Source organism: Poromitra crassiceps (genome assembly GCF_964638095.1).
Source record: "Poromitra crassiceps genome assembly, chromosome: 4".
Lineage (NCBI taxonomy): Eukaryota > Metazoa > Chordata > Actinopteri > Beryciformes > Melamphaidae > Poromitra > Poromitra crassiceps.
Window position 1 is genome coordinate 11,326,303 of NC_139626.1, and position 15,851 is coordinate 11,342,153.

General features: G+C 53.0%; 1 protein-coding gene across 1 annotated transcript in view; it reads right to left on the reverse strand.

The window, feature by feature from the left end:
* Nucleotides 1–15,851, reverse strand: part of adkb (adenosine kinase b) — a 136,384-nt gene that overhangs the window by 60,525 nt on the left and 60,008 nt on the right. Inside the window, exon 5 of the mRNA XM_083634681.1 lies at nucleotides 14,408–14,516. Within this exon, the coding sequence (XP_083490807.1) occupies nucleotides 14,408–14,516 (109 nt within the window). The remainder of the gene's footprint in view (nucleotides 1–14,407; nucleotides 14,517–15,851) is intronic.

Here is a 15,851-nt window from a genome sequence, read left to right on the forward strand (position 1 = left end):
CAGTGTAGTGTAGGACAGTGAATGATGGCAGTGTAGTGTAGGACAGTGAATGATGGCAGTGTAGTGTAGGACAGTGAATGATGGCAGTGTAGTGTAGGACAGTGAACGATGGCAGTGTAGTGTAGGACAGTGAATGATGGCAGTGTAGTGTAGGACAGTGAATGATGGCAGTGTAGTGTAGGACAGTGAACGATGGCAGTGTAGTGTAGGACAGTGAATGATGGCAGTGTAGTGTAGGACAGTGAAAGATGGCAGTGTAGTGTAGGACAGTGAATGATGGCAGTGTAGTGTAGGACAGTGAATGATGGCAGCGTAGTGTAGGACAGTGAACGATGACAGTGTAGTCTAGGACAGTGAATGATGGCAGTGTAGTGTAGGACAGTGAACGATGGCAGTGTAGTGTAGGGCAGTGAATGATGGTAGTGTAGTGTAGGACAGTGAACGATGGCAGCATAGTGTAGGACAGTGAACGATGGCAGTGTAGTGTAGGACAGTGAACGATGGCAGCATAGCGTAGGACAGTGAACGATGGCAGTGTAGTGTAGGACAGTGAACGATGGCAGCGTAGTGTAGGACAGTGAACAATGGTAGTGTAGTGTAGGACAGTGAATGATGACAGTGTAGTGTAGGACAGTGAACGATGGCAGTGTAGTGTAGGACAGTGAATGATGGCAGTGTAGTGTAGGACAGTGAACGATGGCAGTGTAGTGTAGGACAGTGAATGATGGCAGTGTAGTGTAGGACAGTGAACGATGGCAGTGTAGTGTAGGACAGTGAATGATGGCAGTGTAGTGTAGGACAGTGAATGATGGCAGTGTAGTGTAGGACAGTGAATGATGGCAGTGTAGTGTAGGACAGTGAACGATGACAGTGTAGTGTAGGACAGTGAACAATGGCGGCGTAGTGTAGGACAGTGAATGATGACAGTGTAGTGTAGGACAGTGAAAGATGGCAGTGTAGTGTAGGACAGTGAACAATGGCGGCGTAGTGTAGGACAGTGAATGATGGCAGTGTAGTGTAGGACAGTGAATGATGACAGTGTAGTGTAGGACAGTGAACAATGGCGGCGTAGTGTAGGACAGTGAATGATGGCAGTGTAGTGTAGGACAGTGAAAGATGGCAGTGTAGTGTAGGACAGTGAACAATGGCGGTGTAGTGTAGGACAGTGAACGATGGCAGTGTAGTGTAGGACAGTGAACAATGGCGGTGTAGTGTAGGACAGTGAACGATGGCAGTGTAGTGTAGGACAGTGAACGATGGCAGTGTAGTGTAGGACAGTGAACGATGGCAGTGTAGTGTAGGACAGTGAACGATGGCAGCGTAGTGTAGGACAGTGAACAATGGCGGCGTAGTGTAGGACAGTGAACAATGCCGGCGTAGTCTACGACAGTGAACAATGGCAGTGTAGTGTAGGACAGTGAACAATGGCGGCGTAGTCTACGACAGTGAACAATGGCAGTGTAGTGTAGGACAGTGAACGATGGCAGTGTAGTGTAGGACAGTGAACGATGGCGGCGTAGTCTACGACAGTGAACAATGGCAGTGTAGTGTAGGACAGTGAACAATGGCGGCGTAGTCTACGACAGTGAACAATGGCGGTGTAGTGTAGGACAGTGAACAATGGCGGCGTAGTCTACGACAGTGAACAATGGCAGTGTAGTGTAGGACAGTGAACGATGGCAGCGTAGTGTAGGACAGTGAACAATGGCGGCGTAGTGTAGGACAGCGAACGATGGCAGCATAGTGTAGGACAGCGAACGATCAAGCATGTCATTGGGCCTGCAGGGGGAAGGGAGTGTCATTAGCTACGGGGACATCGATGATTCAGTAGCACTTTTTTTTTTCGTACGGGAGGGAGGAGCTGCTGGAGAGGAAAAAAAAACAAGCGGCCGCCTTCAGCAAAATCAATAGGGTTTGAGCCGTGCGGAATGCAAATGGCGACTTTTCCGGCTGCATGACACGCGATGATGCGCCATTACTTATTCTGGCTCCATTCAATGTCATCATTAGCCTCCACGGTGTCAGAGCCACTCAATAAAGGGCGTTATTTCCAAAAGGATAAGCGCTGCATTAATCCTTTTACACTGCTTTCAGCGGGATGGAGTCTCCCCATAGCTAATATGAATGGGCCAGGTGTCAGGAGTGAGATGGCTAATCCTGATAGCTCAGGATGTACACTCAACTTTACAGATGGCTATCTGCCCGGGACCAGCAGTCCTAATGGGGCCCGCAAGAACAGGATGTGCTTTTAAAGCAAGCCACTTCCCCCCCACCGAAGAACGTTGTCTTCTTCAAAGAAAACGATCATTTTCAACGGCGCTTCCTGAACTGAAAAGATAAGCCGGAGAACGGGGGAGGAGGACAAAATCAAAATGACGCCCGCCTCCGAGAGGGAAAAATAGCCTCCTGATATAGTCCTAGCTCGCTCTTTAAAGCCGACACCTAGAACATACAGTTTATCAATTATACATGAAGCCAGAATCCATCTTCTGTTGGCAGCTTGTTTGGATCCGGCCCCCTAGCCTTCTGAGTGGTGAAATGTCTCTGGGAGCCCCCCCACACCACCCCCCCTCACCCCTCCTGTCGCCTTTTTTCACTCGCAGCCGCGCGTCCTTAAATCAATCCCTTTCTCAGACCTGAATTTATTTTTCCTGTAACAAATCTGTCTTGGCAAATGATGTCACATAAGCGGGGAGAATGACAGCCTGATGTCTATGCGGGGAACATCAACCTTGCTCCGGCAGCCTCCTCCACCAAGGTGAGTAATGATGGCGGGGAGGAGGAGCGCTGGAGGAGCGCTGCTGCAGTGTGTGTGGATGCCAGCCAGCGTCCAAACAAACCCCGAGTCTGTTGCTCAAGATAAACAAACCAATTAGGGGGGAAGGCATGTTATTCCTCAGTCGGTGGGATATTTGCTAGATGGAAAATAATCAATGCATTCTTATTTCCACGGGGCTGAAGTCGAAAAAGAGTCCCGAGCTGAATAAAATCGAGGCGGAGAGGGAGAGAGAGGGGGGGGTGAAGTAGCAAAATTATTCATTAGAAAAAATAAAGAATGGGACTAAACTAGCTACTAGTGGTGTAATGAATCCAGGCAGCCCGGGTGGAGAGAGGAGAGCACAGAGGGGGGAGATTCATCATGTCTTCTCGCCCCTCGCTCGCAGGGAAACATGCCCTTCTTGTGTGGATGACTCAGCTTACATCTTCTGACAATTGTGAGCCAAGGGCTTTGTCAAAAGCAACCACAGTTATTGTTTTGATTGGTCCCCCCCTTGTTATGTTGGGAGCGCAAAATGCTTTCAAATGTGATTGCGCCACAGCATGTGAAACTGAGGCACGCACATATATCACATCAAAAAGGAGACGTCTGCTTTTTATTTACGGAGGACCATCGTTTGGCACTTTGGCGCTTTCTCGCTGGCCTTTTCCCCCACACATCGGAGCCCACGGGCCTATCGGTGATTATTGCAGGGAGCGGCCCGTTGGCCGAGCCGCGCGCGCGTTAGATGACCGGGTGCTGCTCACACAGTGCATGACATTCAAGCCGGCCAATAACGACAGACATGCTCATCAAAGTGGGCGTGGCCTCCGCCAGGGCCCGGTCGAGGTGCGCCCGGGTTGGATGATGCAGCAGCTGCGCTGACTCACTGCATCTCTACTCTGCTCCTCGGGGGGGGGGGGGGGGGCGGGCACCGGGCTAACCACTGGCACAAGTGTTTTGATGCAGGGGGGGGCGGGGGCCGGGCTAACCACTGGCACAAGTGTTTTGATGCAGGGGGGGGGGGGGGGCCGGGCTAACCACTGGCACAAGTGTTTTGATGCGGGGGGGGGCGGGGGCCGGGCTAACCACTGGCACAAGAAGTGTTTTGATGCAGGGGGGGGGGGGGGGGCAGGGGCCGGGCTAACCACTGGCACAAGTGTTTTGATGCAGGGGGGGGGCAGGGGCCGGGCTAACCACTGGCACAAGTGTTTTGATGCAGGGCGGGGGCGGGGGCTGGGCTAACCACTGGCACAAGTGTTTCGATGCAGGGGGGGGGGGGGGCGGGGGCCGGGCTAACCACTGGCACAAGTGTTTTGATGCAGGGGGGGGGGGGCGGGGGCCGGGCTAACCACTGGCACAAGTGTTTTGATGCAGGGGGGGGCGGGGGCCAGGCTAACCACTGGCACAAGTGTTTTGATGCAGGGGGGGGCGGGGGCCAGGCTAACCACTGGCACAAGTGTTTTGATGCAGGGGGGGGGGCGGGGGCCGGGCTAACCACTGGCACAAGTGTTTTGATGCAGGGGGGGCGGGGGCCGGGCCACTGGCACAAGAAGTGTTTTGATGCAGGGGGGGGGGGACAGGGGCCGGGCTAACCACTGGCACAAGTGTTTTGATGCAGGGGAGGGGCAGGGGCCGGGCCAACCACTGGCACAAGTGTTTTGATGCAGGGGGGGGCGGGGGCTGGGCTAACCACTGGCACAAGTGTTTCGATGCAGGGGGGGGCGGGGGCCGGGCTAACCACTGGCACAAGTGTTTTGATGCAGGGGGGGGGGCGGGGGCCGGGCTAACCACTGGCACAAGTGTTTTGATGCAGGGGGGGGGGGGGGGCTAACCACTGGCACAAGTGTTTTGATGCAGGGGGGGGCGGGGGCCGGGCTAACCACTGGCACAAGTGTTTTGATGCAGGGGGGGGCGGGGGCCGGGCTAACCACTGGCACAAGTGTTTTGATGCAGGGGGGGGCGGGGGCCGGGCTAACCACTGGCACAAGTGTTTTGATGCAGGGGGGGGGGCGGGGGCCGGGCTAACCACTGGCACAAGTGTTTTGATGCAGCGGGGGGGCAGGGGCCGGGCTAACCACTGGCACAAGTGTTTTGATGCAGGGGGGGGCGGGGGCTGGGCTAACCACTGGCACAAGTGTTTCGATGCTGCCGGGCTAACCACTGGCACAAGTGTTTTGATGCAGGGGGAGGGGGGGGGGGGGGGCCGGGCTAACCACTGGCACAAGTGTTTTGATGCAGGGGGGGGGGCGGGGGCCGGGCTAACCACTGGCACAAGTGTTTTGATGCAGGGGGGGGGGCGGGGGCCGGGCTAACCACTGGCACAAGTGTTTTGATGCAGGGGGGGGGGGGCGGGGGCCGGGCTAACCACTGGCACAAGTGTTTTGATGCAGGGGGGGCGGGGGCCGGGCTAACCACTGGCACAAGTGTTTTGATGCAGGGGGGGCGGGGGCCGGGCTAACCACTGGCACAAGTGTTTTGATGCAGGGGGGGGGGGCACCGGGCTAACCACTGGCACAAGTGTTTTGATGCAGGGGGGGCGGGCACCGGGCTAACCACTGGCACAAGTGTTTTGATGCAGGGGGGGGGGGCGGGGGCCGGGCTAACCCCTGGCACAAGTGTTTTGATGCAGGGGGAGGGGGGCGGGTGCCGGGCTAACCACTGGCACAAGTGTTTTGATGCAGGGGGGGCGGGGGCCGGGCTAACCACTGGCACAAGTGTTTTGATGCAGGGGGGGCGGGGGCCGGGCTAACCACTGGCACAAGTGTTTTGATGCAGGGGGGGCGGGGGCCGGGCTAACCACTGGCACAAGTGTTTTGATGCAGGGGGGGGGGGGGCGGGGGCCGGGCTAACCACTGGCACAAGTGTTTTGATGCAGGGGGGGCGGGGGCCGGGCTAACCACTGGCACAAGTGTTTTGATGCAGGGGGGGGGGGGCGGGGGCCAGGCTAACCACTGGCACAAGTGTTTTGATGCAGGGGGGGGGGATGGTGGTGGCTAACAATGCCACACATGAAAAATAAATCACAGCCAGCTTGTTAGCATGGCGGCCGAAAGAGGGAGGGAGGGGGGAGAGAGAGAAAGAGGAAGAGAGAGAGAGAGAGAGGAAAAAGGGGAAAATAACTGGGTTAAGAGATTGAATGTGCTGCTGAAAATTTGACACTTGCCAGAGGTCCAAATGTTCCAGCAGAGCAGCAGCAGCCCTGCCGGCTAAGTCTCTATAAAGCTTCCAAAGCTGCTTACAATATACACTTGAGAAACAATAGATAAGGTCAGCATACTAGCCTATATCTGAGCGGGACTCAGATGTATTCCAAAATAAACACGTTACCCTTTGCACGTGTTAACCCCCGGCCTCGCTGATTGAAAACCATGGCAACAGTAGCGGATACATTTCCCTAAGATTTCTCAAAATACCCTTTGATGAATAAATTATCAAATCATTACAAAGTACGATATTATCAGAAGTCATTAGTCTCCTTTAAATGGGGAGCGGGGGGGGAATCATACTGGCAGTTTAGAATGGACCTCTGCCAAACTGGCAGGAGGAAGATATGAAGCAGGCTTATTACAGACCATAAACAAATTATGGCTACATAAAAGGGCAAAATGAAACCTCGCAGAAGGAAACAATTCTCAAAGAGCGGTGTCCAGCATCTGCCTCGCAGAGACACGCATCTGTGGTGAGGCTTTCTCAACTGCTTTCAGGAACCGTCGAGCTGACCTGAGATCTGTGCGGTGGGGCTTTCTTAACTGCTTTCAGGGACCATCACGCTAGCTGGCCTGAGGTCTGTGGTGAGGCTTTCTCAACTGCTTTCAGGAACCGTCGAGCTGACCTGAGATCTGTGGTGAGGCTTTCTCAACTGCTTTCAGGAACCGTCGAGCTGACCTGAGATCTGTGCGGTGGGGCTTTCTTAACTGCTTTCAGGGACCATCACGCTAGCTGGCCTGAGGTCTGTGGTGAGGTTTTCTCAACTGCTTTCAGGAACCGTCGAGCTGACCTGAGATCTGTGCGGTGGGGCTTTCTGAAATGCTTTCATGAACCGTCAAGCTGACCTGAGATCTGCGGTGAGGCTTTCTCAACTGCTTTCAGGAACCTTCAAGCTGACCTGAGATCTGCGGTGAGGCTTTCGCAACTGCTTTGAGGAACCTTCAAGCTGACCTGAGATCTGTGGTGAGGCTTTCTCAACTGCTTTCATGAACCGTCAAGCTGACCTGAGATCTGCAGTGAGGCTTTCTCAAATGCTTTCATGAACCGTCAAGCTCACTTGAGATCTGCGGTGAGGCTTTCTCAACTGCTTTCAGGAACCGTCGAGCTGACCTGAGATCTGTGGTGAGGCTTTCTCAACTGCTTTCAGGAACCGTCGAGCTGACCTGAGATCTGTGGTGAGGCTTTCTCAACTGCTTTCAGGAACCGTCGAGCTGACCTGAGATCTGTGCGGTGGGGCTTTCTTAACTGCTTTCAGGGACCATCAAGCTGACCTGAGATCTGTGGTGAGGCTTTCTCAACTGCTTTCAGGGACCATCAAGCTAGCTGACCTGAGATCTGCGGTGAGGCTTTCTCAACTGCTTTCAGGAACCGTCGAGCTGACCTGAGATCTGTGGTGAGGCTTTCTCAACTGCTTTCAGGAACCGTCGAGCTGACCTGAGATCTGTGGTGAGGCTTTCTCAACTGCTTTCAGGAACCGTCGAGCTGACCTGAGATCTGTGCGGTGGGGCTTTCTTAACTGCTTTCAGGGACCATCAAGCTGACCTGAGATCTGTGGTGAGGCTTTCTCAACTGCTTTCAGGGACCATCAAGCTAGCTGACCTGAGATCTGTGGTGAGGCTTTCTCAACTGCTTTCAGGAACCGTTGAGCTGACCGCGATCTGTGGTGAGGCTTTCTCAACTGCTTTCAGGAACTGTCGAGCTGACCTGAGATCTGCGGTGAGGCTTTCTCAACTGCTTTCAGGAACCGTCGAGCTGACCTGAGATCTGCAGTGAGGCTTTCTCAACTGCTTTCAGGAACCGTCGAGCTGACCTGAGATCTGCGGTGAGGCTTTCTCAAGTGCTTTCAGGAACCGTCGAGCTGACCTGAGATCTGCGGAGGGTGTGTGGTAAAGACAGAGAAGGATTCCTGCCATATTTATTCACGTCGGAGCTTTACGCTCCGGCGTGACGATGACATAACAACGTTTGACACTTAAATCTACTGAATATCTCCGCCCAGGAGACACACTATCCTAAAGCGCCCGTGGTTGCATAATGTGAATCTTAATAAGACACTTACCCAATGGAGCAGGTTTGGAGTCTCCCTGGTGAGTACATCAACACATGGCCATCAGGCATTATTTCACGGCCGCAAAGTGGCTATTTATTTTCTGCTCGCCGTTACTTGGCAAATAATTACTCCCGACTATTCAATTAGGCTACGAAACTCGTGTACAAATGGCAGCAACATAGCAGTGTTGGATTGCACAGACATTTATTCCACGTTTTTTAGCTGGTTCTCCGGAAAGAAAAGGCACACAGTGTGCTGCTTTGATGCGGCGGGGGGCACGGGGGACAAGGTGATGGGAAGGAAGTAGAAAATATCATTAAGTTTGAACTATTTCATCCCCTTTCTAGTGAGGCGGAGGAAAACACAGATGCACACAGTAATACAGGGTGAAAGGACACAGTGTTTTCCCTGCTGAAAAGGGAAAAGCTGTTTGTACAAGGTAACGTGGGTGTACAAGGAGAAAGTCACTGCATGCTGCTGCTGCTGCTGGAGCAATATGGACTCCAGCCTGGACGCCTGCCAGCCTCCAAAAACTCCCCCCCCCCCCCCCCCCCAAAGGCAATTACTCCAGATATACAATACAATTATTTCTTGTTGTTCAAATTAGATAGCTCAGACTAAAGACTCCCAAAATAACGCCTACATATTAACGCCCTGCTGCCAACTTTGAGTATTTACACACACGCACGTTTCTGCAAATAAATAAAAAAATACAGAAGATACATAAAATACACAGACCAAAAGCATCTAAAAATGGATGCTTTTCAATGAGCTGGGAACACTGCCATGGTGCTTTCCTCCAGAAGAACAAAAGGAGGTGAACTCTAACATGCTGCCCATATAAACATCCCCCTGCAATTTCACATGTCTTTGCTGTTCCAAAGCCTCGTGTGTTTATATTGCAGTTAATCACACAAATACATGTAACAATGTGCCAGTGCAGAGAGCAGCAAAAGCATGCTCCACGCAAACCTAAAGAGATCCCACGCGTGAGTGAAAGCCACTGGATTTCTCGACAACCAATGTCGTTTGGCCTCTCCGCCCTCATTTGCATGACTCCACCCACTCCAGGCCCGGAGGGGCTGTGTGTGGAGCTGGGCTTTTCCTCCGGCAGGGCGGGGCCAGCCCATACGTCCCATTGGCACAGGACCCCCCACCGGGAGCCAATCACCAAGCCTGAACCCCTGACAGCTCATTACCACTCAATTAGGCAGGTGCACCTCCATGTACAGCCTTCCGACGAATCCAGCGCTCCCAGACGCATGTTTAACATTCAAGAGAATTCTATAGTGACAGCAAACACTAAACGCCTCGCCCTTATCACTTGATTGCCTCAAGATTGAAATCCTATAATTGGCGCAGGCCAGCGGGAGGGGGGTTAGAAATAAATAAGTACGCCAATAAATACGATGCAGTCGGCTTGCAAAGGAACAATTATGAATTCATATTCATAAGACGCTTGTTGGCAATTACAAAATGCCATCTGATTAGGCGCAATTTGAAATGACATTGTTCGGCGCAAAAAGACAACCGGGGGGGTGTCGGGCTAATAAAGAGACGACACATCAGAGCGGTCGCTCGCCCACCGACATGACCTCCAGAGAGAGAGAGAGAGAGAGAGAGAGAGGAGACATGCTGACACCGTGGCTCGGCCGCTGACGGACAGGACTTGGCACCCGGCGTTCTTTGTCCCCTAAACCACATCCTCCTCCCAAACACACACACACACACGTACACACACACACACACACACACACACACACACACACATAGACACACCCACACACACATGCGCACACACACACACACACACACACACAGACAGACGCACGCACGCGCACGCACACACAGACGCACGTACAGGGAAATAATACTCCCGAGCAGTTGACTTTCACATTTGAGCACCAGTGGGCACAGACTGTACACATAACAAAACACAAGCAAGGCGAAAAAATGTCGATCCCTTGAGGACGGATTCTAATCAAGATGAAATGATTTACAAATCTATTTAATAAGGCTTGCCAGAAGTCAAACTTGGCATGTAAATGCGGTGGGGATTAAATTTCATCGGCAACCAAGACTGTAACTGATCGCCTGCAGACAAAGGGGGAGCTGCCAGTTTCCTCCCCCCCTCCTCCCTCCTCCTCCTCCTCCTCCTCCTCCTCCCTCCTCCTCCTCCTCCTCCCTCCTCCCTCTCCCTCTCTCCACTGCCTGCATTCTGCCTCGTGATCCCTCCCTGGCTGTGTGGAGGAAGGACAGGGGCAGTGCAGAGTGGTGCAGTACAGGGTGGAGAGGAGAGAGAGACACAGAGAGAGACAGAGAGAGAGAGAGAGAGAGAGAGGAGGAACGACAGACATGGAGGAAAGAGAGAGAGTGAAGGAGGGGAGAGACACAGAGAGAGAGAGAGAGAGAGAGAGAGAGAGAGAGAGAGAGAGGGAGAGAGAGAGGGAGAGAGAGATAGAGAAGCTCAAGGTCACGGTGAGGACAGTGTGGGACGGTGAGCTGGAGGGGACAGAGAGAGAGAGAGAGAGAGAGAGAGAGAGAGAGAGAGAGAGAGAGAGAGAGAGAGGCAGCTAGCCGCAGTCACCTCTGTGCTAATCAGCCCTTTGGCTGGCTGATGAGGTGTCAGTTAGTTGTGTGCGTGGAAAACCTCTCCCTTCGCTTTTTTGGCTGCAAATTGCAGGGGAGTGCGTGTGTGTGTGTGTGTGTGTGTGTATGTGTGTGTGTGTGTGTGTGTGTGTGTGTGTGTGTGTGTGTGTGTGTGTGTGTGTGTGTGCATGTATGTGCACACACACACACACACACACACACACACACACACACCACTCTGGGGTGTAGCAGGCTGATGTGCTACTCAGGGTGCCAGCTATTGCGCTTTTCCTTTTTTCCCTGGCGTCTGCCCTCCCCTCTGTCTCCTCCTGCCTGCATATGATCCTACAGCGTTCCCCCTGCAGCGAGGGCCTGTGTGTGTGTGTGCACACACACACACACACACACACGCGCGCACACGCACACACACACACACACACACACACACACACGCACACACACACACACGCACACACACACGCACACGCACACGCACACACACACACAGGCGTTCCCCCTGCAGCGAGGGCAACAATACAAGCAGCCACGACCGCTCTGTGCAACGTGCCCGTGTATTAACAGTGTGTGTGGGCATCGCTACGTCAAGTGGCTGCGCTGCTCGGAAAAAAGGCGGGTTGCTAGCCGCTCTCCCTGGGCGTGGCTAACTACCTCGCTAGGCTAACGTGGACTGTGCTATCGGCTTAGGGGCGTAAATGAACAGCTTCCATAGCCGGGAGAGGGTGTGTGACCTAACAGCGGTGCGAGCTGATCTCTCGTTGGGTGCGTTCTCTGTAGCGGGCGAGTTGGCAGAGGCGAGTGTCTCCTATATCCTTGGCTTATTTGGGACCATCTGTGCCCACAGTCATTACCGGGCCTTTTCACAGTCGATTGTCTTGTACGTCTCCCCCCTCTCTTCTCCGTTTCCATTGGCCTGTACGCGCCTGGTGCGTGACCAGGAGGCAGAACCCCCACAGCTCCTCACGTCTGCGCGTCGATGGCTTAGGTTTACGAGAGGGGCCATTTTGCTGGGCCGGGCTAAGGAGCGCTGTAGAGCCATAGGTTAATTCAAAGTGGCATCATGGAGGACGCATCAAGCGGCCCAGATCAAATTACAGGGCAAAGCGCTCAGCGGTAAGAAAAACAAGCCAGTGCTATGCTGCAGAGTGTGTGTGTGTGTGTGTGTGTGTGTGCCCAGTGTGTGTTTATTAGCCAGTGTGTACGTGTGTGTAGTGAGGGAGAGAGTGGGGAGGGGGGGGGCAGATGTCCACAGAGTCCGCAGGGGGAGGAGGAGGGGGAGGGAAGGATAGGGGGGAGAGAGAGGCTAACTGGGCCAGCACACACACATCACCCCCACCAATTAGAGTCACTCATCTCCCCTTCACACTATACATCAGCCTCCATTTCTGATGTTGTTGCTGCTGCCGCTGCTGCTCGGGGAGCAGAATAAGCGTAAAGATGGCCACAGCGGTGTTGGTGTTCAACGTAAGAGGAAGCAGGAGAAGAGAAAAGACATCCACGCTGCCTTCCCTGCTCTCCCCCCCTCGCGCCTTTGTTATTGGTCTTTGTGCGATGATTTGCCTAAGGAGCCAGTTTTCCTAGCAACAGCCTGCCACCAAACATTTGGCAGGAGTTCAACATTCTCTCTCTTTGTGAGAAATGGCAGCGCTGCCTCCCCTGCTCTCTGCGTCTGCCACCAGCACTGCCGCTGCTGCTGCTAGCTGCTGCTAGCTGCTGCTGCTAGCTTGCTGCTAGCTTGCTGCTAGCTGCTGCTAGCTTGCTGCTAGCTGCTGCTGGACGAGCCAGACTGGCTGCCAGAGAGCCTCCTAATAACTCTGTTTTCATCCAATCACACCACATAGTAGCAGGCACCTTGAGAGCCTCTGCCAAGAATCATCAATCACCTCTTTAACACACACACACACACACACACACACACACACACACACACACACACACATGACGCGCGCGCGCACGCAAATAAATACATGCTAACATACACACGGACACATGCGCACAGCTCGCTAATTTAATTGACAGATTAGAGCGTACAAGACCGTGCATATACCACCGAAGAAGAGTGGTTTAATGACAATCAACAAAGGACATTAATACAGAGGGGCGGAGAGGGAGAGGGAGAGGGAGAGGGAGAGGGAGAGGGAGAGGGAGAGGGAGAGGAGGAGGAGAGGGGGAGAGATAGGAGAGGGGGAGAGAGAGAGGAGCAGAGGAGAGAGAGAGGAGAGAAAGAGAAGAGGAGGAGAGAGGGAGAGGAGAGGAGGAGGAGAGAGAGAGAGGGGGAGAGAGGAGGAGAGAGAGAGGAGAGGGGGAGAGAGGAGGAGAGAGGAGAGGGGGAGAGAGGAGGAGAGAGAGAGAGAGGAGAGGGGGAGAGAGGAGGAGAGAGAGAGAGAGAGAGAGATCTACAATCTGGCTGTAAATTGGGCAAATACATGTGAGTGCTCTCGACAAGGTTAATGGAGAGAGGAGGCCTTAGTGAACGCTGGTCTAGACACGCCACACAGTATTAAATGTGTGTAGCTGTGGCAGTGAATCTGGCTAAGTACTTTACAAAGTGCCAATGGGACTGGAATAAAGAGAATCATCCCCCCCCCCTTCTTTCTGTGACAAAGAGGCCCAGGAGGGACGTGGAAGACGGCGTTGAGATTCCAGCACTGACAAACACCCAATTGTGTCCCTTCTTCTATCCCCCAATCCCACGGAAGCTTTCCCCCCGCTCGCGTAAGGCGCTCGGATGTGGGCAAAACCCAACTGCCAATTTGCCGAGGATGTGCCGTGTTTGCTAATGCGAAGCAGAGGCGAAAAAATGAGACCACACAAACTCCAGAGGCCCGGGACTGATCTGCTTTCTGGCACAAGCACTGACGGGGACTGATCTGCTTTCTGGCACAAGCACTGAGGCCTTTTCCCGCGGTTTGTTGCCGTGACCGGGCGGGCTAATTACAAAACATCCGCCATTGTGCTGCTCGGGCTACTCTCAAAGTGAAGAGGGGCTCGGCGGTGGCGGCGATGGTGGGAGCGTTTGCGAGTTGCTCTTAGGAGGCGGGACCAATGTGCCAAGCGGGACGGGGGGGGGGGGGGGTTTGGGGGATGATGGCTAGGACTATAATATTGATTTATGTTGATAATGAACTGCTTAAAGACGTGGAATGCGGTGCGATTTCAAGGCGATCATCTTGACTTGAGATCAGAGAAAAGGTTGATCTGCCAGAATTAAACGTAATCCCCAACAGTGAAACACGAGCCGGCCATTCTAGCCCAGAAGCAGTAAGTGAAGACATGACCTCAGCGGTGTTGGGGTATGGGTGTCTCTGTGGGTGTGTGTGTGTGTGTGTGTGTGTGTGTGTGTGTGTGTGTGTGTGTGTGTGTGTGTGTGTGTGTGTGCATCTGTCGTCAGTCTATGTGTGTGTGTGTGTATGTGTGTGTGTGTGAGTTTTGTCTGCGGGGGAAGATTTTTTGCGTAAAGGGGGACAAGGGGGTGTGAACTGGCAGAATCAATTTCACACCCCCTCACAGCACCTGTTGGCGTGTCTGCGTCACTGCGTGCTAAAAGACATGAATGAAGGCATTACACGTAGAACACTTTCACACTGTGCTAGACAAGAGAAGAAGTGCATTGTCTCAATAGGTAACATAGCTCATCTCACTTGACAAAGCATGAATGGCTTTATTGACAATGCAGGAGGCGCGCTCAGGCCTTTCCCTGAATGGAGACTCTTAACATTTTCTCCTCTTCTGGCAATCGAGTGTGAGGAACAGTCATTTTGAATGTAGAGGGTCTCACTTACCGCAATATAATAGACCTTGGCTTTCTCCACCAGCTCCCAGTTGCTGTCCAAGTCCAGGTGTTTTTCCTTTTTGTAGCAGTTTGCCGCTGCCAGGTTAGCGACAAGGGACCTGCCGAGACAGAGCCCATAAATCTTCTGCCTGGCTTATCATCCATCTTAATTTTGTCTCAAAAACATCCCTAAAAACACCCGGTGCCCCAGACTTTCCTTTGTTCTCTCACGATATAAAAGGATGATAATGGCTTCTGCGAATCTCCGGACCAAGGTGAAATAAAGTCATGTGGCTCTCTTTGTTCTCGTTTTAAAAAAAAGTGGTTATCTCAAAACTGCAAAAAAAATAAGTAAAAAAAAAAAAGTGAGGCAGAGAGATTTTTCAAGGCCAAACACGGAGCCAGCGACAAATTATTCACGTCATCTTATCGCCTCAAAAAGTGGTCCATTATTGCCTACTTTGAGGAAGTTAAGAATGACTACCGTAGTAGTGACTGAGGTTGGGGGTGATGGGGTGATCCAAGGACCCCTCGCGTGGGATCCCATGCACAATATCGTATATATATCTGGTAGCACCACGTTACAATGCTAAATGTCAAAGATGTATGTATTTTTTTCTTTTCCTGTGTCTGAGCCTGTTTGTTTGTCTTGTTTGTTTATTGTTCTGTAAAAATGTGAAAATAAAATATTGAAAGAAAAAAGGAAGTGGTCCATTATTAACGAAGGTGGGCGGGGAAGCAACCCAAATGCATTAGTACCTGTAAATGAACACTTGAGTCAAGCACGGGGAGGGGGGAGTGAAGCAGGTGGCATTATCTTAGCATAGCTCATTAGCCAGTCCTTGTGTGCAGTCTTTTTATGAGCGGCCATCAAAGTGAGTGCAACCATCATCGCTACTTAGGGGAAGCAGTTAGGCGACCATATGACAGGAGGGTGCTGGTACAGGAGGCGGTCCATTCTCACACGGCCCAGGCTGAGAGAAGCTGTTAGCGTTAGCGGTTAGCGTGGAGGGCAGATCGCGGGCCTGATGACGCTGGCTGAGAGAAGCTGTTAGCATTAGCGGTTAGCGTGGAGGGCAGATCGGGGGGCCTAAATGACGCTGGCTGAGAGAAGCTGTTAGCATTAGCGGTTAGCGTGGAGGGCAGATCGCGGGCCTGATGACGCTGGCTGAGAGAAGCTGTTAGCGTTAGCGGTTAGCGTGGAGGGCAGATCGGGGGGCCTAAATGACGCTGGCTGAGAGAAGCTGTTAGCATTAGCGGTTAGCGTGGAGGGCAGATCGCGGGCCTGATGACGCTGGCTGAGAGAAGCTGTTAGCGTTAGCGGTTAGCGTGGAGGGCAGATCGGGGGGCCTGATGGCGCTGGCTGCGATATGACAGCAGGATTTGGGAGCGCGCTTGACCCCGAGTTGCAGTAATGGACCGGGAGATGGCCGCTGCCACAGCTCAAATGAGCG